General features: G+C 37.2%; 1 protein-coding gene and 1 long non-coding RNA gene across 2 annotated transcripts; one reads left to right on the forward strand and one right to left on the reverse strand.

Annotated features, from left to right (window-relative positions):
- Positions 1-884: 884 nt before the first annotated feature.
- Positions 885-26,510, forward strand: LOC113056278 (alanine aminotransferase 2-like). The gene is made up of 12 exons (XM_026222917.1): positions 885-1,042; positions 4,243-4,423; positions 7,780-7,869; positions 7,959-8,067; positions 18,015-18,148; positions 19,317-19,560; positions 20,310-20,389; positions 20,480-20,616; positions 21,324-21,498; positions 21,878-22,033; positions 23,436-23,548; positions 26,200-26,510. Exons 1-12 carry the CDS (start codon positions 1,020-1,022, stop codon positions 26,288-26,290), a joined length of 1,533 nt encoding a protein of 510 aa, XP_026078702.1. The 5' UTR covers positions 885-1,019; the 3' UTR covers positions 26,291-26,510.
- Positions 1,315-4,003, reverse strand: LOC113056279 (uncharacterized). Its single transcript, XR_003277679.1, has 3 exons — positions 2,542-4,003; positions 2,172-2,289; positions 1,315-2,037 (listed from the first exon to the last, which is right to left on the reverse strand). It is a non-coding gene; the product is annotated as an uncharacterized LOC113056279 (long non-coding RNA).
- Positions 26,511-26,757: the final 247 nt, after the last annotated feature.

The raw sequence follows: 26,757 nt of genomic DNA on the forward strand, positions 1-26,757 counted from the left end.
TGGTTAATCACGAAAAGCCTTTAATGAACTGGGCTAATTCATTAAAACATTAAAAGAGTTGATCAACACATTATAGACACAGAATTCACTTTCTTCAGGATACACATCCATTATTCACACAAACATTCTTTAAACTACTGTCAATCAGTGGATAATCAAAACAGTTAATTAAAAAATAATTAGTGGAAATAGCTTTAACCAACCAACTTCTACACAAACCAAACAATGTAGTAAAATACATACAAAACATATAAATTAATTAAATTGAAAAACAAAAATAAAATATAAAATATTTTAAAATATAGAGGAAAATTATTTATTAAATTAAAATCTATTTTAGGGTAAAATAAAATAAATGTATTTCCTTTTGTATTTTTTTTAGCTTCCGTATTGTGGAGAAGTATGATAGAGAATTTATTCAGTATTTGCTCCCATTTATTTTAGTCCAAATGATCAGCCCCAAATGAAGGAAATTTCTTAATTCTCAGACCACATGGGATCTTTTCTTCTAATGATTGAATAATAGCAGAGGGTTAATAAATGGTGCAAATAGACCCTTTCCTCAACTCTCTCCTTCCATTCTACAACCAACATGTCACAATCAGCTGTGTGTTATCTTTAGAAATTGGTCCCTGTGTTTTGATGGCTGATTTTTAAACAACAGCTGTTATAGAAGATATGTAATATGGTACAGTTTATGCTGATGGACTGCAGCATTTGTACATTTTGTCAGAGTGCAGCACGTTCTGCTCAACTGAATTTCATCTGGGTCAACATCACATGTCTACAAAGATCGAATATCACTCTTTCCTGAGAAGGTACAATCCATAGAGGCCAAAGTCGACTTGGAAATGTCTTGGACACTTTCCTTGAATAGAACGGAATGAAAGGGGTGGGCAGGAAGAAACCTCTGATGTCATATATGAACACATGGTCTTCACATTGGTGGAGTTGTCTTTTAAACTGTGCACAGAAAAGAGGGAAGAAGATCAGAATAAATAGTTGGAAGACAGAGACTAATGACCAAAAGCGATCAGAAAAGGTAATGTGCAACTATTTACAAAAGTGTAAAAAATGTACTTCATGATTTGTTTGAAAATATTACTGATATCATTAGAGTGTGTCTAGAAAGCTTGTGTTTGTTTGCTTTTGAAATGAAAGTTTGAAATGACAAAACAATGGACCATTTTTATTAAAATGATAAGAAAATACAATAAAATTTGTGACACTTTGTGGTTGCAGACATTAGTGGAACATCCAAAAAGTTAATGTGATGATGAGATTACTGTTTTAATTAGAGGGGAACTGACTTCATATATCCACTTAAATAATAACAATAATAAAAGTTGTAAAAAATTTGAGCAAAAATGCAAAGTTGAAAGTAAAGAGAAGTAAGTTCTTGTATGTTTCCAGTATCATTAGCTGAATGGCAGAGAACAACATTACGCCTTCCGGTAATCAAAACATACTCTGAGAAAACACAAGCTCAGCAGTTAAATGTTTTAGCAACAAAGAAAATCACCACAGAATATAATCAGAATTACAAAATCTTTTTTTTTTTACCTGTTTCCTTAATGTTTTTCATAGACCAAAACCTGTTTATGTGCGGCCAAAAACTAAAGTATATGATCAATATGAGGCATGGTTATGTTAATATAGAAATAACCGAAAAACACTGCTTCCTAAACCTGTCCTGATGTCCCATCAGTACACACGGTTCCCCATATATCTCACATGAGTAATCTCATCTGGTCATTAGTAGAGAATACAAGACTCGAGTAGAGTACTATAAGAAGTAAGTTTGTAATTTATAGTTTTTTTGAATGGGTTTTTGGTAAAACATCTGAAAAAAGTTCTGTGGTTAGCTTTATCGTGCTACCCAACATGTCACCACTGGGGTATCCCCGGCTTGTCTCATGGCAGGAAACTAGAATTACCGTTGAGCAGGCTGCACCCATCTCATCAGCTCCCAGTGAACACTTCAATTTGGGCACGTATTCATCAACATCAGCATTGTACAAGGGACAAGGGGATGTCCTGCACACAAAGTTCCATAAGGAAAAAGATTCAGCAATTCACTGATCTCACTTCAGTCACAGAGTTTCCTAAGAGTCAATGTTAGCAGCACATTCATAAGTCCCACCAACAGGCAGAGAAACAAATAGAGACACCATTAGCGTAGCTGCTGGACCCCATTTAAATAGCTGGGTACTTTTTGCAGGTAGACAGTCAGCAGGTAGACAGTCAGCCGAGCAAGCAGTCAAGAGGGAACAGCCATTTATGTTGACCCTGTTGACAGCCATTTATGCATGTTTGAATTTGTTGTTCTGTAGCATATGCAGCAAAAATATCTAAGATAAATTGGTGGTTTATTCTTTGACCAATCAGCGAGCTCGAATAGTGGAAGCATACTACAGTTTAATATTTATTTTTTGTCATTTAATTATATATATATGAAAGGATGTTATTATGTAATGACTTAGTCATTTTTACATATATTAACAATATTGTAATTTATTTTTATAGTAATTGGCGGCCCACCTGCAATACCATCGCGACATACTAGGGTGCCGCGGCCCACAGGTTGAAAACCACTGGTCTTCATGACATATTAGGGTACAAATCGAGTCATCTTAAGCAAAAGAAATCAGAAAAAAAAAAAAAAATCTTTCTAGCCCTTATTATTAACGTAAATTTTGGACAGTTTAGGCAGCGTAGTGCTAGGCAGCGTTCCTCAAATCTGGCCCCGGAGGGCCAATGCACTGCAGAGTTTATTTCCAGCCCTGATCAAACTCAACTACCTGTGATTTTCTAATGATCCTGAAGACCTGAAGATCCTAAAGATCCTGATTAGCTTGCTCAGGTGTGTTTGATTATGATTAGAGCTAAACTTTGTAGGAAAGTGGATCTCTGGGGCCAGATTTGAGGATCCCTGTACTACTTAAAGATTTTTTAGAAATTCAATTACTTAGTTAAAGACTACAAATCAGGGCTGGCCTTGACCAACTTGGTGCCCTAGGCAAGATTTTAGCTGCATTGCCCTTGCATCACAGCCAATTCCTCCACCGATCATTCAAAAAAAAAAAAAAAAAAAAAACTGACATTAAGTCAACTAGTTAGTAGTTGACTTAATGATAAAGTGTTATCATCCAATGCTATGCTGCAATATTTAATCAGTTATTTTAATATTTGAAGTAAAATTGCAATACTAATATATATGTCTTGATTTCTTCGATTCAAACATTCTTAAAATTAGTAATTTATCAAAGAGACAAGAAAGAATGGAAATATGTGTACATGAACAAGATGTTTATTTGCTCTATTACAGGCTGAACTGTAAAATCTGGACCATAATCCAAACAAAGATGCTACATGTAGCAAGAGCAGTTTTATATTTAAATTGTAATGTATAATTTCTACATTTGAAGCAAAATGTATTTTATTTTTATTAATTTATTTTATTTGTTTATTTCAGAATAATGAGAATGGTCTTACTTTTAGCTTTGTAAAATTATGCTACTTAAAAAATCAGGACGAAACAAAAACAGCTGACAAAAACTCTGACAGCAGGTGGCATTTAGGGAACAGTGTTGGCAATATAGTGTTTCCTTAGTTACCACTGTAAACAAAGTGCTTCTAAAGACCATGGCACCATGAGCATTATACGGAGGTAAAATGAAAAAATGCCATCTAAACTTTTCTGATGAATATTCAGATACATTCATATAAATATCATCCCCAATTTAATAGTTGAGATTTCTTCGCACGTCCTCGATCTTTGCGTCCTTCTTCAGCGTCTATGGACTCTGTTAACGGTAATGGTAGCCTTCGCGATAACGCTATCGCATTAATAAAACATATTTATTTATATTTGTTGTGCAGCCATAATGAAAATGGAATTATATATATATATGAAGAAAAAAAAGAAAAGAAAAAAAGGTATGATGCACACAGCCACACCCCCCCACCCAGCATATGCCAACTCCACCTAGTGATTTGAGCCCTGCACCAAACTTTATCTGTGTGCAAGATTTTATAACTTTTCCACAGGTTCTATGAGCTAATATAGAATCAAGAGCGGATGAAAAAGAAGAAAACTAACGGATACAGTGCCATCACACACCTGTCAATTTGTCTCCTCTAAGAAAGTAGAAGAAGAGGGAAACAAAGGATGTGCATGCGTGACGTTCTTGATTACTGACGTCTTATTTGAGCAGTGCACGTCTGGTCTGTTATCTCCAGGTTTACACAAGCAATTATCAGAAAAGGAATTCACGGACATACAATGACTGAAAACGGCGGTGAATACCGTGAGAGGGTGCTGACGATGGACACGATGAACCCGAACGTTAAACGCGTGGAATACGCTGTACGAGGTCCCATCGTCCAGAGGGCAGTTCAGATCGAAAGAGAACTCAAGATGGTGAGTGTCAGTTCATCTACTCATAAACTCATTAAAATCGTATAGGCGATCAGAAACATCAGATCGCAAATTATTTATTGATTTATTAACTTTTTTTAAAAGTTGACTTTAAAAGTCGACTGGCTCTCTGATTAAATACTAGTATAGGCTACTGCATACTACAGCTTTCTGTTTCTATTCAAAACAGTATGCAAACCAATGATCTGCAAACGTTATAATGGCATACATCGGTAAGCCGTTCATATATCTTATATATGGTTTCCGTATAGCCTAATCTGCATGTGGCAGATATAGTTTACATAGTTATGATTACAGAAATATAAATAATTATTATTATTTCAACCAACTTTGGATTAGTGTTAACTATAAGCATGTGAATCCAGTGTTTGTGTAAAATCCTGTAAGAGCTTTGAAAGAAATATGTGCATTTGCCTATCCAAAAATATGATTGGATGTCTCTAAATACAACTTTCGTTTTGTTTTAAGATTATCAGACATTGTGGTGCCTCAAAAGTCTTGTGTGTGAAGTCACTGACTGACCTGGCAGAGGTCACCTTAAGTTTCAGACACAGAAAATAAGTCAAGAAAGAGATACTACATCTAGTTCAGTTTTCATACTGGTAATGCAAGGCTGAGTGCATTGCATTGTGGATTAGAGTAGCCCATTTCATGCTATGAGCTCTGTTGTGTATTACACATTTTGACAAATGAAACTCAATTATCTTTAACGTTCATCTCAGTGTCACCTAATGCATACATCATAACAACAGTGACTACCAAATCTGCATAACACAGACAACAGTCTGATAGAAATGAGCTAGATAACACTAAAGTGATGATGGCTGTGTCTTAAAACTTGGTGAGCTGCCTACCCGAGTCTTACCTGTGATCTCAACACAATCAAGGTTTAACAAAGTTAGATACTGTGGTGGTATGATGGTGGTATTGCCACTGATTTTGATATGTAGCTTACTGTGCCCTGGTGACAACTAAACCGTGCATTTACTTTTTACATTACTACTTTACAGATCATCCATGTATTTGTTATGTGTTCATTGTCTTCGTTTCATTAGTAAAAATGTCTCTATCTGCATTTTATATACAGTGTTAGCTTGTTTTGTTAATGCTTACAGCCTTATCACCCTAGTGTGCCTGATCTTGTCATGTTAGGGATAGAAATAGGAAATTGTCACACAGGGTAAAGTTACAGGTCTGAGATCTGTTTTATCAAGAAACACTTGTTGCTCTTTTTCTCTATAAATGCTTCTTGTCTTTTTTTTTTCAATTATTCTCAAAAAATCAGCAAAGAAATACAATTTCACTTCTTTGGAACTTTGGAACACAGAGGTATGAAATTCGCAAAAGCATGGGAAGTATATTCAAATTATTATTATGTTATTTTATTAAATACTCTTTTTTTTCTTTAATAGTTCTATCTAGTAAAAGTTATATTTTGTGATTTATTATTATTAATATTATATAATTAGAGCATTTAAATGTAACTTTTATTAAAAAAAAATTGAACACATCAAGTGGTTATGAAAGTATTAGTGTTGTACCTATAAGTTGTTGTTCACTTTCAAAATTGTATTATCTTGTTTCATTATGTTGCTTAGAAAGGTTTGCGTGATGTTCCTCCAGTGTTCTAGAAAGCAAATGCTCTGTACAGTTTGTTTTAGTTGGCTGTCCACTGTAAGACAGTTTCTCAGAGATGATGATCTGTTATCTGCTGCAAGCATATTTCCTGTACATGACACCTCCTGCTTCTTACATATTTTAGTTATTTTTTAACACATCTTGAGTGATTATTAAACATTGCAAAGCTGAACTTACCTGCACTTAATAGTAAATTCATATTATAATACTATTGTTTATGAAAAATAAGAGGAACATTCATAATGCCTTTAAAGCTGCAGTAGGTAACTTTTGTAAATATATATTTTTTTACATATTTGTTAAACCTGTCATTATGTCCTGACAGTAGAATATGAGAAAGATAATCTGTGAAAAAAAATCAAGCTCCTCTGGCTCCTCCCAGTGGTCCTATTGCCATTTGCAGTTACTGACCGCTCCCGGTAAGAAATCAACCAATCAGAGCTGCGGTACGTAACTTTGTTTGTGTTCAAAATGTAGAAAAATGTATATAATAAGCGAGTACACCATGAATCTATTTTCCAAACCGTGTTTTTAGCTTGTCCTGAATCACAAGGGTGCACCTATAATAAGTGTTTATATTCTGACTATTTTAGATTGCTTCGGGGGTACCGCGGCAGAGTAACCAGTACCTTTGTGATTCTTCATAGACATAAACAGAGAGAAGTAGTTCCGGCTACGATGTTCTTCCGCAAGACACAAGCAGTTCTGTTTATTAACCGCTAGAGCGTCAAAAGTTCCCTACCGCAGCTTTAAACACATCATAATATATGGTTAAACTATGTGATTATAATTTAAATAAAATAAGAATATTTAGATCAATGCAGAATTGTCTAATCTTGTTAGGGTAAATATAAATGTTTCTAAAATATTGTGTATCCAAAAGTGGAAGTACTTCAAAACTCTTCCCCAATTAACAACAGTGCCATCAACTGCAGTATGAGGAGAGTGTTGCAGTCAGTTGCAGCCAGGATCATTTCTAGCCTTTTATCAGTACTGAGGCACAAAACCTTCACCATATTTTAATATCCGTTTATGATATTGTTATTGATACTGTCCCTTTTTAAAATACTGTATTTTAAAGATATGGTTTTTATAAAATCCAAATAAGCTTTACAGATCTTTATTGGAAAGGGTTTAAACCATATAGAATTATTGCACATGCACCTGTGGAACGGTCCAGACATTTTCGGTTTACAGGTGGTAAACACTTAAGGTGTTGAAGTGTGCATGTTCAATGCAAATTTTCGCATCTACCTGAAAGCACCTTTGAGGGAATTTTGAGGAGACAATTTGAGCAACCCCCTCCATGAAACCTCAGGGTACACAAAGAGGTTGACCTCTTGGAGATGTGACAATTTGCAGTGAACTTGTACTTTTACCCTAAAGGATCAGAGCAGTATACAGTACTTAAAGTTATGGAAAACATAATACATACAACAAGATTACACGTTTGTTGAATTTAATCAAGGGTTTACTAATTTTTGCAACCCTCCTTTTAAGCAAATTTGTCTAATTTACTTATTTACAGAAATTGGTGAAAAAATATAATGATCTATTTTAAGGAATCTTGGATGAAAATTCTCTAATTATTTAAAAAGCCCAGTTGTAAATTTATGTTCTTTTTCCTATTTCTTTCTTACTTTAATTATCTTTGTTATCCTATCTTTCCTACTTTCTCATTAATTTCTCCGTCAATGTAGGGAATAAAAAAGCCATTCACAGAGGTCATTAAAGCCAACATCGGCGACTGCCATGCTATGGGCCAGAAACCCATCACCTTCTTTAGACAGGTGTGTTTACAAGATATTTTGCATGTCATGCTAAATTTTAAACAGTAGTTTTTGTACATACTGTACATTTGCTCAATTTGTTTTGTCAGGTCTTGGCTTTGTGCTCTTATCCAGATCTTCTTGAAGACAGCAAATTTCCAGAAGATGCCAAAAGTAGAGCTCGCCGCATTCTGCAAGCATGTGGTGGAGGAAGTCTCGGTACAGGAAAAACTTTTAAGTTAGATTGAATTAGATCAAAATCAAAATGAGCAACTACTTAACTGTTGCTGAAATCTTGTTCAGTCTTTGATTCGCCTTTTTGACTGATGTCACAAGGACAATGCAAATTATTGGTTATTGTTTTTTGTCTAATTTTCCACTCTGCCAAAATGCTCACGTAGGAATCCATAGCTTCTATTCAAAATTTTACTAGTGCAGGATAGTCGTAATATAGGTAAATATTTGTGTTTGGTGTTAAGGGTCTAGAGCAGCGGGTCTCAGTTACAGTCCTCGAGACCTCCTGCTCTGCACATGTCTCTCTTATCTCTTCAGACGTTTGTTGTATTCAAATGTAAGTGCCCTGCGAAGTGTACATCACAGTATATAAACTTCAAAAGATTTCCCCTGCTCAGGGAATAGTGAGCAATGAACACTATCTAGGAACCATGTTAGTCGGAACATAGTTCATGCACTGAGCTCACTTCTAATGAGCTGATTATCTGAATCAGGTCTGTTAACAAAGAAAGACATACAAAATGCTCAGAGTAAGGGGGTTGTGAGGACTGGAATTGAAAACAGCTAGTTTAGAGTACTTTAGCAATAAAGTCGGTTGGTGATGGTCTAAAATAATATCTGACATAGTTTGAATAATGGCAGGATTAATGGAGTGATTTAAAAGTGAACTCCCCACACCTCAGTAAAGCACAAAAAGGTAGAAATACAAACTTGAAAGTCTTAAATTTACATTCATTAGTCTTCCGTCACTGAGGGTAATCCAACACAGGAGCGAGGAATGACACATGTATGGACAAAGTAGACCTGACAAACACAAACTGAATGTACTAGGACTAAACAGAACACAGGAACCTGACCATATAAGGGAACAGAAACAGGGGCAAAAAATGACACAGACAGTCCATGATCCTGACATTATGCCCCCTCCTGGAAAGTGCATTCTTGCACCATAACAACAACAGAGGGAGGCCTGGGTGGGAACTTGGGAGGCGGTTACGGAAGAGGACGGACACCCGGGAGGGGGCTGGCAGACAGAGACTAGGATCCGGGAGGCCATGGTGGAGCCAGAGTGACAGAGGACTGAGGTGGAGCAGAGGGGATGAAGGAGCCTGACGGAGCTTGAGGGATGGAGGTATGAGGCTAAGCCAAAGGAGTGGAGTCCCGAGGCGCAGGATGGTCGACGCCAGACCAAGGTGTAGCTATAGGGATGAGGGAGCCTGGCGGAGCGTGTGGACTGCTGGGCCACGGTGGAGACGAGGGATCTAGAATCCGAGGTGGAGCCGAAGGGTCAACAGGCCTCGGAGGCTGGAGGTGAAGTCAAGGGAGACTCCAGCCACGGCAACGCTGGAGAGTGGCAGTCCTGCAGAGCTTGCACCACATAGGTGGTGGCCTGAGGGCAAGCAGAGGGGCTGCCAGACAACAGTGGTGGAGGCGGCAGGAGCAGGAGCAGGTGCGAGGGTGGGCAATTGTGAGCCTCCAGGCATTCGGGGCTACTCACCGGATCAGTAGCCCTCTCTAGGTTGAACATCAGAACAGGATTGAGCACTGGAGGGTGCTTTCTAGGAGTGGGCATTGGAGGGCACTTTTGACTGGATTTGGGGGCTGGAGCCCTCTTCCCTTCATTTTGGCACTTTCGCAATGCCATATTCTGCTCACCCTATGCTGCGGTGCAGAGTACAGAAATCCTCTCTCACACTATCCTTGGCTTTCTCCCTCATAGCAGGCATTGTTGCTGGCTCACACACCTTGACTGAATTCACTGCCTCCCGCTCCGCTGCGATCCTCAGCTCTGTTGCTCTATGCAGGGATGCCTCGTCGGCAGGCTCCGGATCTCCGTCAGTGGTGGGCTTGGGGATGTGCATCTGGTAGATGATGGGCTGGGCTCTGGGCACTCTGGATGCGGTGTTGAAGCTGCTGTCATAGAACGTGCTGAGCGCATCGTCCAGGTAGGTGGTGAGAAGGGCTTTAGCCAGAAATAATCTTGTATGACCCTCGAGCAAGCAGTCCCCCTGCTCCAGCAGAAGGGGAAGGAATTCGGGGTGAAGGAGGAGATCTTTTAAACAATGGGAACAAAAGAAAACACTGAGTAAATCCGGAAAACAAAATGGAGGATAGACAAATGGAGGTTATTGTTTTGGTTGGGTGATCTGTCACACTTACACTGTCTAAGGAACGATGGAGACTTTTTAATTCATGAAACATGAGGGTAATCCAAAAAAGATGGAGAACACCCATGTGTAGCGCTAATGTGACTCCTAGGGCCGTTACATAGTCAACGCGAGAAAGCGAGCAAGCAACGCGAGCGACACGCTCCCTTTCATAGTCTAAACAGTGGACGCAAGCATCACGGTCAATGCGTGTATGCAATACACCGCTCACGCAACAGGGGGTAGTAGAGCCGGGTGATATTAGTAGAGTCGGGTCGCATGATATTCAGATCATAATGGCAACTGAAGAGGAGTGTATTCTGTTGCTGATTTTACATCGGCGGCAACAAAGGCAATGCAGAGATAGACGGTGGTATGTTCCCCCTTTAATTCAAAAAAGAGATCAGAATGAGGAATTTGTGTCTCTGGTGCTTCCCATGCGAAGCCTGGACGAGGAGAGACATTTTTCCTCTTCGCCCGCCATTGTATTCAAACCTTCTTCTTCTTCTGTAAACACAATATACTTGAATTAATGTACAATACTTGCAATGTCGCCCCCACCGACAACGCATAGTATTGCGTGCATCGGCGCGTCGAGTATCAAAAACTAGGACGACACATTTGGCTACGCACCGACGCATAATGGTGGCCGAAGCGTAATGATGCATAGCCTCGGGGATGCGTATGTGTACAGATGCGTTGACTATGAAACGGCCCCTACACTTCTCTTTGATTTGTAAAATGTCCCATGACTGAAAATGCTTTTTAAACCCACCCACTTCAGGTTGACTTTGCACTGGGCCATTCTCTGCAGGCTTATTTAAATATTGTGTGGGAAAGAAAGATCCAATTGTTTATCCAGATAGAAAAGTTAGTTGATGTCAAGTGTAAATGTGTTTTGATTGATTGATGATCCGCTCTGCCTGATCTGATGATGGTGATCGCATGTTAATGCCAAGTTTAAACACAGCCATATATACACTCACAGGCCACTTTATTAGTCGCAACCGTCTAACTGCTTGTTAACACAAATATCAAATCAGCTAATCACATGGCAGCAACTCAGTCCATTTAGGCATTTAGACAGGGTCAAGATTATCTGATGGAGTTCAAACTAAGCTTCAGAATGGGGAAGAAAGGTGACTTTGGTTGTTGCCAGATGTGCTGGTCTAAGTATTTCAGAAACTGTTGATATACTGGGATTTTCATGCAAAACTATATCTAGGGTTTACAGAGAGCAGCCTAAATGTGAGAAAATATCCAGTGAGTGGCAGTTCTGTGGGCAAAATGCCTTTTTGGTGCCAGAGGTCAGAGAAAAATGTTCAGACTGGTTCGAGCTGATACAAAGGCAAGAGTAATTCAAATAACCATTAGTTTCAAAGGAAGAATGCAGAAGAGCTGTCAACTTAGAACATGAAACTGATTGGACCATAGAAAATTGGAAAAAGGTCTAACAATAAAGATTAGTCCACTGAACCCATGTGCAGTTTATTAAAAATACAACAGTGAGCAAAAACAGGAACAAAGCTTGGCTTGGCAAAAATATGAACAAGGCTTGGCTTAGCAAAAGCATGAACAAGACTCACTAACAGGGGGTTACATAAACAATACTCAACCAGAGACACTGGCACATGAGGGGCTACACATACCAGAAAATATAGCTCATATGAGACAATTCATCCAGTGAGAAACCGGACACATGAATAAGACAACCAATCACGGCATGACACATTGAAGAAGGAACCAATAACAGGATCATATGACAGGGTAGGAAAACGCATGCCAGGAACATGAAGCATGGTTGAAAATTAAAATACAAGACAAGAAAATGGTAACAAGAAACAAAACCCAAAAACCAGCGTGACATATCCCACCCTGTAAAGGCTGCTCCAGATGCCCTAATGATTTTGCCCAGTTTGATTTTATATTACTGTACTTCTGAAGGAATCATTTTGGATGTCATTTTCATTTCATCTTGCATGCAATGTCTGATAAAGCAGCATTTGTGAGCAGAGCGCAGCTTTGTGTACAGCCATTACCGTGGAAACCTCGATCTCACCCACTCTACAAGCGCCTCCTGCTGGCAGAGAATGAATTTGCATATATATGCCACCACAAATAGAGTGCAAGTTTATGGGAAACACTGCATAGCATGGCAGAGGATCAGAACTTTGGGACCAAGGTGGAACTGGGACGTGGAGCAGAGGCAGACCATGGAGCAGTGGTGAACCTGGACTCCAGAGCAAGGGCAGGTCTAGACAGTGGAGCAAAGGTGGGCCTGGAGCATGAAGCACTGGAGTACTTGGACCATGGAGCAGTGGAGGACCTCGGCCATGAAGCAGTGGCGCAGCATGCAAAGCAGGGAGCCCACATGGAGCAGAAGACCACTAGGTCAGAGGCGGTGGAGAAGGAAGCCAGGGCAGAGCTGGCAGATTCAGCTGGGGCAGATTCATGGACAGAGCAGTGAGTAGCCCAAACACACAGGATGGCTACCACCATAAAAGATATGGGAACAAAGGAACCAATAGCAGGATCACATGACAGGGAAGGAAAGCACATGACAGCAACATGAAACACAGTTAAATATCAAAATAAAGGTGACATTTCTTCATAGTTCTTCATAACCTCTGTAGTTCACTCTGGCATGCTGGATATTAGCTTCTGGGCTAATTCCTGACTGATGGCGATCCATTCTTGCCTTAGTAGTTCTCAGAGTTGATCACAATTCGTGGGCTTCTGCCTGGCCACTCACCTTTTGAGGACTGATCACAGTGTTCTCTATGGGATTGAGATCTGGGGAGTTGCCTAGCCACAGTTTCAAAATTTCAATGTAATGCTCTTCTAGCCACTTCTTTATCACTCTTGCTTTGTGACATGGTGCTCCATCATGCTGGAAAATGCACAGATCATCACCAATTTGCTAATGGATAGTTGAAAGAAGTCGCTCTTGCAGGACATTTTGATACCATTCTTTAATCATGGCAGTGTTTTTGGGCAGAATTATGAGAGACCATTCCTTTGGTTGGAAAGCAACCCGACACATGGATGGTCTCAGGATGCTTCACTGTTGGCAAATCACAGGACTCATGGTAGCCTTCACCTTTTCTTCTTCAAACAATCCCATCCATCATGGCGGCTTTTGCAGTAGTACATGCTAGAGGTGCTGTGGGCCATCGAGCGTAACTGGGCAGTCCAATAATGCAGCTGTGCAGGCTCGCTTGAAACGGGAACAGCGGACGAAAATAGGTACTATTGATACCTGTACTGAGAGCAACATTCCAGTGGTCAAAACTAAGCTGTGTGAGTGTGTTTGCAACTAGATTTTACCTTAGTATTGATGCTGACATACTCTGTACAGTGAGTGTAATGAAATAGCTGACATGTATGACCCACAACTTTGGCTGGCGGGTATTTATGTTCGCCGTTATTCTGAGCCTTCTAGAGTAGACAGTGGCAGCACGGCCCTCGGATCAGAAGGCTGATTTGCAAGAACATCGCCCAAGTGCCTGTCGTAACATCTGCAGGCTTACAAGAGAGCAGTAGCTTTGTGGGTCTTCAGGATAAACTAAACTAAATGAAGATCAATGTGGTGTCATATAATGCTAAGAGGACTGCGTGTTGGTCATAGGGATGCAGATAAATCACGCTGTTTTGTGGTGGATAAACTATTGGAGTCCTGTGATGTTTTGTGTGTCCAAGAGACCTTCTTACCTAAGCATGACTTGGAAAGACTTAAGTCTATACATAAAGACTTTTATGGGGTGAATCTACCACTGACCTGAGCACTAAAATAGTTCAAGGTAGGAAATCCGGTGTACTGTGTACTATGGCAGTAGTACTGGTTTTACAGTACTATGGCAGTACTATGGCCCATAAAGTTTGTCTATTAATTTGGTTAATAAGAATTTAGTTCATTTTTGGTGAGAAAAAGTTAATCATTCTGAACATTTATACACCTTATGAGAGTCCACAGAGTGAATATGAATACCTTAACAGGTTGGCTTGTGTTATGTCCTTTATTCAAGATAATGGAACCACATGCTTTTTAATTGTGGGTGATATGGATGTTTCTGATGGTAGCTCCTTATTTGCCAATCATTTAATTGAGTTTTGCTCTGATAATGGTCTGGTCCATTCCAGGTAATTTACCTGATAAAGTTACACACATATCAAAGATGCATGACATAAAACCTTATGGTTGGATCATTGCATCTACACAACTTAGTCAATGATAATTAATTATGAGTTTGCCACTACTGATCATGTGCCTTTTTCTATGTCTATAAATTTGGGCATTTTACCTACACTTTTGTCTGTGAGTAACAACATGCAGGTAGGGATATTAGATTGGTCTAATTTGACTGAGAAGGAACTTAAAGTATATTGCTTTCAGCCTGTCACATTGTTGAGTAATATTGATTAACCTAAAGACACAGATATATGCTGTGATATTAATTGTAAGAACCCACAACATGGAATTTAGTTATGTTTCTTGTATGATAACATTGTGGAGTCTCTACTTACATCAAGCAGGTCTCTGCATAATAATAAGATATGTACCTCTAAGCCAGGTTAGAATGAATCTGTAAAAGAGTTTCATACAGAGGCTAGAAAGGCTTTTAAAGCTTGGGTTGAGTCAGGCATAAATAATTATGGTCCTTTTATTTGAATACAAGAAACGGGCAAACACAAATTTTAAGTATGCATTACTTTTCATCAAGAGGAATGAACATTTTATGAGATCGGACTCTTGCGAAGAAACTGCAAAATAATAATCTAAATGATTTATGGAAAGAAAGAAATCAAATGAACAATTGTAAAACATCTTTACCAACAAATATAAGTGGATTAAGCGGGTCAGAGGAGATTACTCAAATGTGGCAAAAGCATTATTATGAGCTGTTTAAATGTGTTAAGAGTAACTCTTGTAGTGGGCAACACTGATAATGATGAAGTTATAAATGTCTCCCCACAAGAACTTAATGATGCAGTTATGATGCTAAAAGATGTGGTAAAGTATGTGGTATGGATACAATATCTGCTGAACATTTACAATTTGCAAGTAGAAAATTATATTATTTGCATGCTATTTGTTTTACTGGGTTTTTAGATCATTGTATTTTGCCAGATTCTATCTTATCTGTTATGTTAGTGCCTATTATTAAAGACAATTAAAATAAATTACATGGATAATTACTTTACTTTATCCAAGGTTATTGAAAGGATTTTAATGAATAAGATTAAACATTTGAAACTGACTTCTGATAACCAGTTTGGTTTTAAACCGAAACATGGCATTGATATGTTTATTTTTGCTCTAAAGGATATTTTTATAACAGGCATAATTCCACAATTTGTTTGTAATTTATTGATGCTTCTCAAGCCGTTGATCATGTTAATCATGAAAATGTGTTTTTGTTTTTTTAAGTTAAACAATAGAGGAGTTCCCAAAGTTTAGTGAGAATTTGGGCTTTTTGTTATGCTGATCAATTAATCTGTAAAATGGGGTAATTGCGTGTCTGTTCCATTCAGTGTTTGTAATTGAGTCAGGCAGGGAAGCATTTTGTCTCCCTTTTTAATTAATGATTATATGAATGATTTATCAAAGCTGTTAAATGGTTGTAGAACAGGTTGTATAGTTGGTCATACCATTATAAACCATTATGTATGAGGATGATTTGGTGATCTTTTGTCAATATAGTGCTGGTCTTCAACAGTTACTGAGGATTTATTCTCAACCTCAACCAAAACCGAGTCTTGGACTTTGCCTTGGCCCTTTAACCCAGAGGCTTCACCATGGTCCGTCAGTCCACCAGCTCCACCGGGCTCCCTCGTCCCTCCCTCCATCATTACCACCCTGGAATCTGGTTTTTGTCTTCCTCCCAGTCATTCGAACATTCTCCAACATTCTCGAACATTGTCCTCTTCCATAGTCCCCCTCTGTCCCAGCCCTTTTTCAACATGACGCGAGGTGGAGACGGAGAGCCGATGAGCCAGGAAAACACAGAAGATCCAGAGGGCCAAGGCGGAGCAGATGGCGTCGGCGACCGAGGCGGGGATCCAGAAGGCCGAAGTGAAGACAGAGCGACAGAGGTCTGAGGTGGTGTTGGAGGGTAGGAGGAGTCTGACAGAGCCTGAGGTACGGAGCGAGAGGAGTGGAGTCCCAAGGTGGCAGATGGTCGACTACAGACCAAGGTGGAGCTGGAGGGACGAAGGAGCCCGGCGGAGTGCACAGATGGTGGGGGTCCAACTGTCACAGCTATGGACTTTTGTGTTTGCTTTCATTTGTTTTCATTCATTCACTTATGCACCACTCTGTAACCGGTGTATGGAGTACAGATTGATGTGGGGAAAAGGGTCATTTAAAGCAGTTTAACATAGGGCAGCAACATAACAAAACGTGAAAAAAAAGAAGGGGTATGAATATTTTCGCAAGGTGCTTCTTCCATTGTTTTATACCAATCAGTCTGCTTGTACAATCTGTTCGATAGTGATTTGACCTGACTAGTACTCATTCACATTTTCACATGTGCTATTATGTGCACATGTGACTATTTATAGGCCTTAGCCGCAAAATTAATTTTGACGTTAAGGAAAATGAGGCTGTGGGCGATAGACTCACATTTGGGGGGTTTTCCACTGTGTACCTTCTCTCAGTTCCACCTCGGCTGAGGTTTTTTTTGAATGAACGTTTCGTGGTCTGTTGAGGAAATATGGACGTTCCTCTTGTTGATAGCCGAGGAGCGGATCCAACAAGAGCTTCAAGGTACAACATGCAATGAAAAAGCTTAAACGACATGTCTATAATCCCACCCAATCTAAAGCAGTACTAAACTGGAGTGGAAACATAAACTTAGCCGAGCTGTACAGTACCATGCCATGCTGTGCCAAGCCGGGCCGTACAATGCAGAGGAAAAATGCCATTACAGTATTTACAATGGCAAGCACTGTATAAAGGTCCTATATAATGTATTTTTCATTATCTCACTTCTTTTAAAACTGTTTTATGGAGTTATGAAGTAAAAAAAAAAATGGGTATGGGAACAATTAGTATGTTAAACAACAGTACAGTGATACTGAACACAGTACTTCTAACCCTCATAGCTTAATTTTCTTTCCTGATATGCTGTTTATTTACAAAGATTCTGAGATGTGAGCTCTAGGGCAGCAGAGGCCATTCGTTTTATAAAACTTTAATGCTGTATCAGAGCACTGCCTTTGTTGTTATGACGGAATTATTTGCGTGTTTATTTATTTTTATAATGGCTATTATTGTTTATTAAATATTATTGTTCAATAAATAATATTTTATATAAATATTAATAGTATTTAATAATGTTTTAATATTGAGAAATGGTCTGTGTTACTGATGGTGATTTTGACTTCAGTGGAGGATACAATACCATTAGATGGTAAAAATAGTCTTTATAGTAGAACTAGAGTCAGTAAAATTTGTATATTGAAAGGCTGAAACAAGGTTGTAAACAAGGACATTATTTTTACTCTAAAGGGATAGTCTGTCACCATTTACTCACCCTCAAGTTGTTCCAAACCTATAGGAGTTTTATCTTTTCTTCTGCTGAAAAATTAACAAGATATTTTTGTAGAATGTTGACAGTTGACAGTATACATTGACTTCCATTGTACTTTTTCATATCTATATTTGTTTTTCATTGTCATGAGAAATCCCATTACCACTGAAAGGATAATTGACAAAGATATTGATTCAACATGGCATTTATTTTTTCAAATTAATTAATTTTTGTGGCTTTCTGGATATTTTAGGTGCTTACAGTACTAGTCAGGGAATTGAAATGATTCGTCAGGACATTGCACGCTACATTGAACGGCGAGATGGAGGAATCACGTGTGACCCTGACAACATTTACTTATCCACAGGAGCCAGTGATGCAATCGTGGTAAGCAGATATGACAAACAGATCAAAATGTAACACTGATATTTTGTAAAAAGTGTACATGCAAATTGATTTATATGAAATAGATATGTGCATTACACACTCTAGACCAGAGTCTCACTGACAACTTGTCAGCACTGCCCTGTGACTTTTATCATTAAAATAGCTTTGCTGTAAAAAAGCTGCATTATAGTTCACAGTAATAAAGTGGTAATATTGCTGTCTAGAGAAACATGGCACAGAAACGGATAATTGGCACAATTTCTCGCTCTTTAGAAGAAATTAATTTTTATTGCGTTACTTTATTTTACTTCAAAATTTTAGATGTAATGACCTGTAGATAAAGTAAATAGTGCTGTCAATTTTTTGTGCATTCTGACAAAGGTTTGTGTTCACACAAAAAGCTCTCTTGCAATTTTCCGGAATCAAAACCCAGTGTGAAATTATGATTTCCAGCATTTGCTGGCAGCAATGCTAAACAATGCCAGGGCTGGTGGGTATGACGTTATATATCGTTACCACAGTATAAAATGTCAACCGTAACAGATTTTTTTAATTCTGTGTATACATTGAGATGTAAATAAGTAGGCGTGGGTAACTCATATGCAGTGTGCATCAGACTGAGATTCTGCCATTTGTCAAAGAAACATGGAGAAAGATGAATGTACAGTTCAGGAGGATCCACAAAGGATTCCGTTTTCTAGAAGGTTGGAACAAAGGTGCAGCAGTCAACCGCGAGAGCAGTGTAGCACCCTCAGGTTTAGAGGAGTGCACAGGCTCACAACAGAGAGGGAGCAATGAACAACCTTCTTTTTAAAGTGAATGTATAGTACATAATCTGAGGCAATCTGACAAAATATTGAGAATGTAACAAACATATTATGTTTTTCTAACTCTAAACGATCAAACACTGATCTTAACCAGCTGATAATATCCTCCTATGATGCTCAAATTAACTGATCATGTTTTAATAATTCAGAAGTTATCAGATTTAAGTAACAATTTCTGTTCAGATTTTTTAGTAAAATGTAGGTGCATCCCTAAGATTCTAACCAACTTGGAATATATGATAGAAACAACAACTTTCCCATTGGATCCATGCATGGATAAAAAGTTGATACTGCGCAACGACAGAATTACTTTTAATGATCTGTCTTTGTCTATGTGTCAGACCATGCTTAAATTGCTGGTGTCAGGAAAAGGAATGTCTCGTTCAGGAGTGATGATTTCCATCCCCCAGTATCCACTGTACTCCGCTGCTCTGGCTGAGTTGGCTGCTGTACAAATCAATTATTATCTGGATGAAGACAACTGCTGGAGTTTGGACATCAGTGAGTTACAACGCGCCCTGCAGGAAGCAAAGAAGCACTGCAGCCCTCGAGCACTGTGCATTATCAATCCTGGAAACCCCACAGGTTTGGTGACAGTTTGTCAGCTTTTATTATGGTGGTCAGTTTGTGATTCCCAAAATCAGAGCAGAAAGTCTTAAATGCATAAATCTACGGCATGGAATGTTGCATGCAGTGCAAAAAAAACAAACATTTTATATTATATAAAAAAGATACATTTACTTGAGATGCAAAATAAAGAATAAGTCTTGTTTTCTTGGGAATTTAATCAAATTAAATAGGTTTATACTTAAACCAAGAACAAATATCTGCCAATGGTGTAAGCAAAGTAGCATTCTTGAGAATTTCTTTCTGACCACATTGACATTTGTTGTTGTTTTAATCTTAATCTCACTTAATTGTTCAATTGTTTCTCAGAACAATATGTCTTCTTATCTATGTAAACGTTATTTCCGTATTCTAGTGGTTATTCTGTATTTAAGTCTTAATAATTTTTTTTTTTATGTAAAATGAATGAAAAACTAACATAGATCTTTGGGAAGTTGCTAATACAGCTCATTGCCTGCTTGCTAGACTTTCATATACAATATTGTTCCTTTCAATTTTCCTTTAAATTTCGATTACTTGGTCTTGGAAAGGTTTTAAAAAAAGTTTTTTTTAAGAAAAGGTCTTAAATTTACCTTCATAAAACCTACAGAACCCTGTAGTAGTATTTAATAAGGATTTCTCAATTATCCAAACTGTCCAACAACCATTGGGTTTGAAAACATTAAACTAATATGGCAAGGCTTTTATGGTTTGTTTTTACCTGACAGGTCAAGTGCAAAGCCGACAGTGCATTGAGGACGTGATCCGATTTGCGGCAGCAGAAAAGCTTTTCCTCATGGCTGATGAGGTGATTTATATGATAGGCTTATATATATTTTTTGTAAATAAATAAAAACCTCACATTATTAATATTTTCAACTTGCCCTGCTTTTTCCAGGTTTATCAGGACAATGTTTACGCGGATGGGTGTAAATTTCACTCCTTTAAGAAGGTGCTGTTTGAAATGGGTCTGGAATACTCTGAGAAAGTGGAACTAGCTTCCTTTCACTCAACGTCGAAGTGCTACATGGGAGAGTGAGTATCAAAAACAAGAGAAGAGCAATCGATCTTTAGGTGATTTGGGAGAATTATTCCATAGGAAAGATGATAGAAATGATTTAATCTGGTTCCAATTCACAATCTTCCTAACAACTTCTTAGTTAGGTTCAGTTCACCTAAAAATCTACATTTTGTCATCATTTACTTACCTCATGTCATTTTGAATCCATAACTCTTTCTTGGAAACACAATTTAAGTTATTTTTTAGAGAGATTTCTGTCCCTCCATTGAAAGCCCATTACATTAAAGTTTGACAATTCAAAAGTTTCAAGACCTCTGAAAAGACATGATTGCTTGATGTGGTGAAAACATGAATTTTGGCTTTTATTCACATGTAAACATTGATCAACACATACAGAGAGCTTACTGAATGTGGTAAACGCAACATTAAACACACTTGTTTTAAGCTCCAGAACCAATGAGGTTTGAACTTGCATTTCACGCAAGCACGTTTGAGCACAATCATCACATACTGCTTTTACCAATTACAAATACATTTGTAGTCGATTTAAATAAAATGTCCTGTATTGTTCCTCCATGGTTTGAAATGAAGGTTGTGAGATGATGTCGGAAAAACATACATATACAAATACTGTGAAATAAATAATTTGTTTTGCTCTAACAGTAGTGTTCTTAAAAAACAAGTAAATAGTTAAGCTCTAAGCCTGTCTGTCTTCTTTAAGGTGTGGTTTTCGTGGTGGTTATATGGAGGTGGTAAATCTAGACCCTGAGGTGAAAGTTCAACTCACTAAGCTGGTATCTGTGCGGCTGTGTCCTCCAGTGATTGGACAGGCTCTTCTAGATGTGGTGGTCAATCCACCCCAACCAGATGAACCCTCATATGACACATTCATCAAGGTCTATATTGTCCCATTAACTGTTTGCTTTGGACACTCTAAAGTGGATTTGTAAATATCATAATAATAAATAGCGATAATTATAATGATAATTTTAATAATATGTTTTATAATATACATGCGTACAATGTGTAATATACTGTACATGCGTACAAATCAAAGTTAATTTTATATTTTGACAATAGTATTTAGTCTCTACAAGAAATTAGTATTCGACCAGGAAATTATATTTTTAAGATATACTCAGTATTTTTGTTGTGTTGAATACAGTTTTCACTCCATATCAATATTCTTGCATCTTAATTTCTAACTTAATTTTTAACTTTTTTGTTTAAGTACATCGTAGTTTAAAATAAAACCTTTTTTTCTGTTGTCTTCAGGAGCGCACAGACACTTTAGCCGCACTGGCAGAGAAGGCCAACATGACGCAAGAAATCTTGAATCAGGTCCCAGGAATAAAATGTAACCCAGTGCAGGGTGCAATGTACACTTTCCCACGTATCCACCTCCCACCAAAAGCCATCCTGGAGGCCAAGGTAGGATGAACTTGTGATCAGTTAAACCTAACAATTGTTCACTTGTACCTTTTTTACTGATCAGATACCTATCCGATTCCTAACAGACAGCTACTTGGTTTGAAAGTGAATTCTGTGTGAGCTGTTCTTAATATATTGCTACTAGGGCCGGGACTTTAACGCGTTAATCAAGATTAATTAATTACACAAAAAATAATGCGTTAATTAAGATTAATTAATTACAGAAAAAAAAAATTCCCGCATCTTTAATAACTTCTTTTTGCACCGCGGAACGTTTCTCACTGGATGAGTTTCGGCGGACCGATTATACTGAAGCACCAACTAGCGTTCGCATATCACCGCAGCAGCACATCGAGCCTCAAGTATCACCTCAACGCAAAACATATAGCAACTAGTGTGGACTTTACACTTTATATTGAACTCTTTATTGTTTTGGCCAAGGTTAAAGAGTGTTGGACCTCTGAAGCAACAGAGAGAGGTTTTCAATGTTCTGAGTGTACTTGACAGTATTGTGTTTTACTTAAAAAACAGTTTACAGAAGGTTCCAGCACCTATAAGGTCCCTGAATTTCTGAAATATACTATTTCTAAATTGTTTCTAAATATGCTATTGCTACACTTAATGGCAAAAATTGCACTGCTCTGCTAGACTTGGTTGAACAAAAATAAACAATATTTTGTTACTTAAGCTTATGTATTCAGTCATTATTCAATGGTATACTATAAATCCATGTGAAAAAAAATTACTTCTCACTGTTCTCAGGTCAAATATTTATATGCGATTAATTTCGATTAATTAATTACAAAGCCTCTAATTAATTAGATTAATTTTTTTAATCGAGTCCCGGCCCTAATTGCTACACTATTGACAACAGACATTTGCTAATGTGCTAATGTGACTGCACACTTTGAAGTGACTTTATTGGAATTCATAGGGCGTATTCCACAGAGTAACCATAATTTACTGGGACATCTGCACCCCAAAATAATTGACTACCCCTAAAATTAAAGGTCAAATCCCTCACTCCTATTATAGTTCTTCAGTGCACTCAAACTTTAAGAGCTGTCACAGATCTTTATGAACCTAGAAATGTCCAAATAACAGTTTACAGCCAAAAACAGTGGGTGTTTCTTTTTCTCAAATATGATCTCAGATATCGTTGTTATGGTGAATAAAATGATTACATTAATTGTGCTCCCTTTTGCTAGTTATTAAAACAGTAGAATTTAGATTTTGGCCTTTATTTGCTTTAGAAGATTAGTTCTGTACATATAATTGAATATTTCTTTATAATTTTATAATTGAACACATTTACACAGCTGTCATATATTATATTTTACTTGGTTGACTTAAACAGCATCATAAAACTCTAACCAAAATCCCCCATCCACTCCAATTTTAGGAGAAGGGACAAACTCCAGATATGTTCTACTGTATGAAGCTTCTGGAAGAAACAGGCATCTGTTTGGTTCCCGGCAGCGGCTTTGGGCAGCGAGATGGCACCTACCATTTCAGGTTATTCTCCCTTTATACAAACAAGAATGATGAGTTTAGCCTTGGATATGCTTATGACAAAGGTGTGGGTGTCCTAGTCCAAGAGGAGCTTATGGGTAATTAAGAGAGAAATAACATCTGAAATAAAAGCCAATACAAAAAAGTTTGTTAAATATTTAGCAAGTTTTAAGTTATAAAATGTATAAAGTTAAGTTATATAAAAATTTAAGTTCGTTTTATTTTATTTTATTTTTAATTTATGTACCATTGGGAAAAGTGAGCAAACATCCTGTAGGGTTGAGTTCCAAACTTGCTCCAAGTACACTCTGTACTACTGTACACTCAAAAAAATAACTCTTTGGTTGAAAATTATTCAATCATGGACAGTGGTTCCACATGATTGAATCAGTTTTTTGGACAAGACTGAACCAAGTTATTTGGGAATGTCTAATTTGATTTGAGTACCTTCATTTTAGTTCAGTATTTGTGTAGAGATAACGTGTTTCCATTCTGTAGAACCACTTTCCATGCAATTCAGGCAAAATGTTAAGATGACATACTAGTAAGTTAAATATAACATACTTAAACGCATGTTCAATTTTGGCAGTCCAAAGATGACACCATTTACATCTCTAGAACTCCCATTGGAATTCTATTTAGCAGGTCCTCAACCCAAGCGCACACTCCACACTTCACCACAATGGTAACTTGCCCAAAAACAGGAAGTGTAAAATTAATTTTGAGCTTTTTGTTTGAAACAATTTCTTTCAAAATGAAAACATTGAGTTAAGGCAAAAAGAACTATTTCAACTCAGTTTGACATGATGCAGTCCTGTCTGAACAAGAAACCTGATACAATGGTATTAAATCAAAATTAATTGTTCAAATAAAGCGAACAGCATCAGTGCCAGAGGTGATCCTCCCTATATGCAAAGTATGCATGTTGCGTAGGACCCCCAAAACACCAGTTTCATATTTTATATTGGCCAGTGGTTATGAAAACACAGACAAATACTTTGCATTTTGTATGTCAAAATGTTCGTCTTGGTGAATTTTCACTAAACACAGTCAGTTATGTCTTTAGTGAAAAGTTATTGAATGCTAGTCAATATCTGTGCATTCCATGGCAGCATCATACTGTATAAACCTGCTGCTGTCTTTCATCATCTGTTAAAGGGACAGTTCATCTTCTACTCAACTTCGAAGCATCTTAGGTGTATGTGACTTTCTTCTTTCAGAATAATCCAATCAGATTTATATTAAATATTGTCCTTGCTCTTCCAAGCCTTTCAATGAGGGTAAAGGATTTATTATGTTTGAAATCTGGATATTTATCTTACAAAAACGAATGGATTTGATACAGAGGGCCTTTATTCACCCCCCGGAGCCATGTGATGGACATTTCATTACAGATACAGATGCATTTAACATCTTCTGAACTGTTGAAAACAACAAGGCAAATCCTTTTGCTAACACTTATGAAGACTTATTTGCTAATTACTTCTATGAAGCCCGTATTTATAATACATTATAAGGGTATTCTTAAGGCATTATAAAAAACATACCTTGTATCATCTCATGAATATTCATAAGAACAGTTTTAATATATTATAATATTGACTTATTTGTAGTTATAGCTTTTAAGAGTATGATGATTTATAACACAATGAACACTTTGCATCCACTTTTACAATGGATTATATTTCTCATAGTTATAATTTATTATCTGTATATATATATATATATATATATATATATATATATATATATATATATATATATATATATATATATATATATATATGTCTCATATCTTGCCATTTTTCTGATACTACTTAAAGCAGTCAATGACCACTTATAAGTAGTATTAATAATAATAATAATAATAATATATTTCTTTCTCTCAAACAGCCATACGATCAGATACCAGATTAATGTGTGAAATTACACATTTGCTTTGAACTGTTTTTATTATAATATCGGTTTTATTATTTTGATGGTACCCTTTAGACAGTTATTGATAAGTAACTCTGCAACTACATACCAACTAGTGGTCATTAGAGTATTAGTATGTCTGCTAAATATATGCTAACACTTTATTTTGATGGTCACCAGGTATAGATAACCTGGATAGTCGGCGGATGTTAAAAAGAAAAATGATTTTTATTTAAAAAAGTTGATGTAAACTACACATTTGAGTTAATCGATAAAATTGATTAATCAGAAGATGTCTTCTATGTCCCACAGTCAGCAGATGTTAGGGGAAAAAAAAGTGTTTATTACGTTTGAAATCTGGATATTTATTTTACAAAAACGTATGGATTTGCTACGGGGGCCTTTATTCACCCCTAAGCAAAACTTTTCCAGGGATCTGCACTGATCAGTGTACCTGTACTTTTAAGCCTGAATAACTTGATGACCCATTTCATATTTGTTTTATTGGAGTTGGAGCTGAACTCTGCAGGACAGTAGCTCTTTGGATGTTTAATCAAAATTATGAAGTCTGTCTCACCTACTATAAATGCCAAATAAATTGTCAGAATTAAACTGTCAACTAAGTTCAGTCAAATAAGAGTAATATTAACACTTTATCAATTGTTAAATTGATATTTTGAAATTCTTTCAATCCCTGTTGATTAACTGTACCTGTTTTTAACATTCTTCTCCTACAGAATGACCATCCTTCCTCCAAAAGAGAAACTGAAGATAGTGTTGGCAAAAATTAAGGAGTTTCACCAGCATTTTATGGAGCAGTACTCTTAACTACGGCCATCCCATTTTCTGATATCTAGTAAAATCCTCAATTTTACACCTAAAGCTACAGCACTTTTGAGATTTGTTCTGGATAAATACCCTGCAATGCAAATTAACTCCCATCTAGCATCTCACAAAGTGCGAGTTGAACACAGGTGTGCTGAGAGTACACAGCTCTACTGTGAGTTTAGTCACTGGCTTTTCCATTAAAGACAATATCAAAGTTTTTCATTGGTATTAATGGTTCTATTATTTATTCAATGTTTTCGTTTGGTCACTGTATTGTTTATTCTGCTACTAACATTCCAGTGTTAAGAAAGATGACATTGTACGTTTCAAAAAGGCAATCTGTTAGTCTCATTTATTTACAAAAGATAAAGTAAAAAAATAAAAAATTACATTTAAGACTACAGTATTCTAAAATGAGTTGGCAGAAGCCATGTTTTATGCTAACAGTGTTTAAGATAAGCACATTT

This window comes from Carassius auratus, chromosome 37 (assembly GCF_003368295.1).
Source record: "Carassius auratus strain Wakin chromosome 37, ASM336829v1, whole genome shotgun sequence".
Taxonomy (NCBI): Eukaryota; Metazoa; Chordata; class Actinopteri; order Cypriniformes; family Cyprinidae; genus Carassius; species Carassius auratus.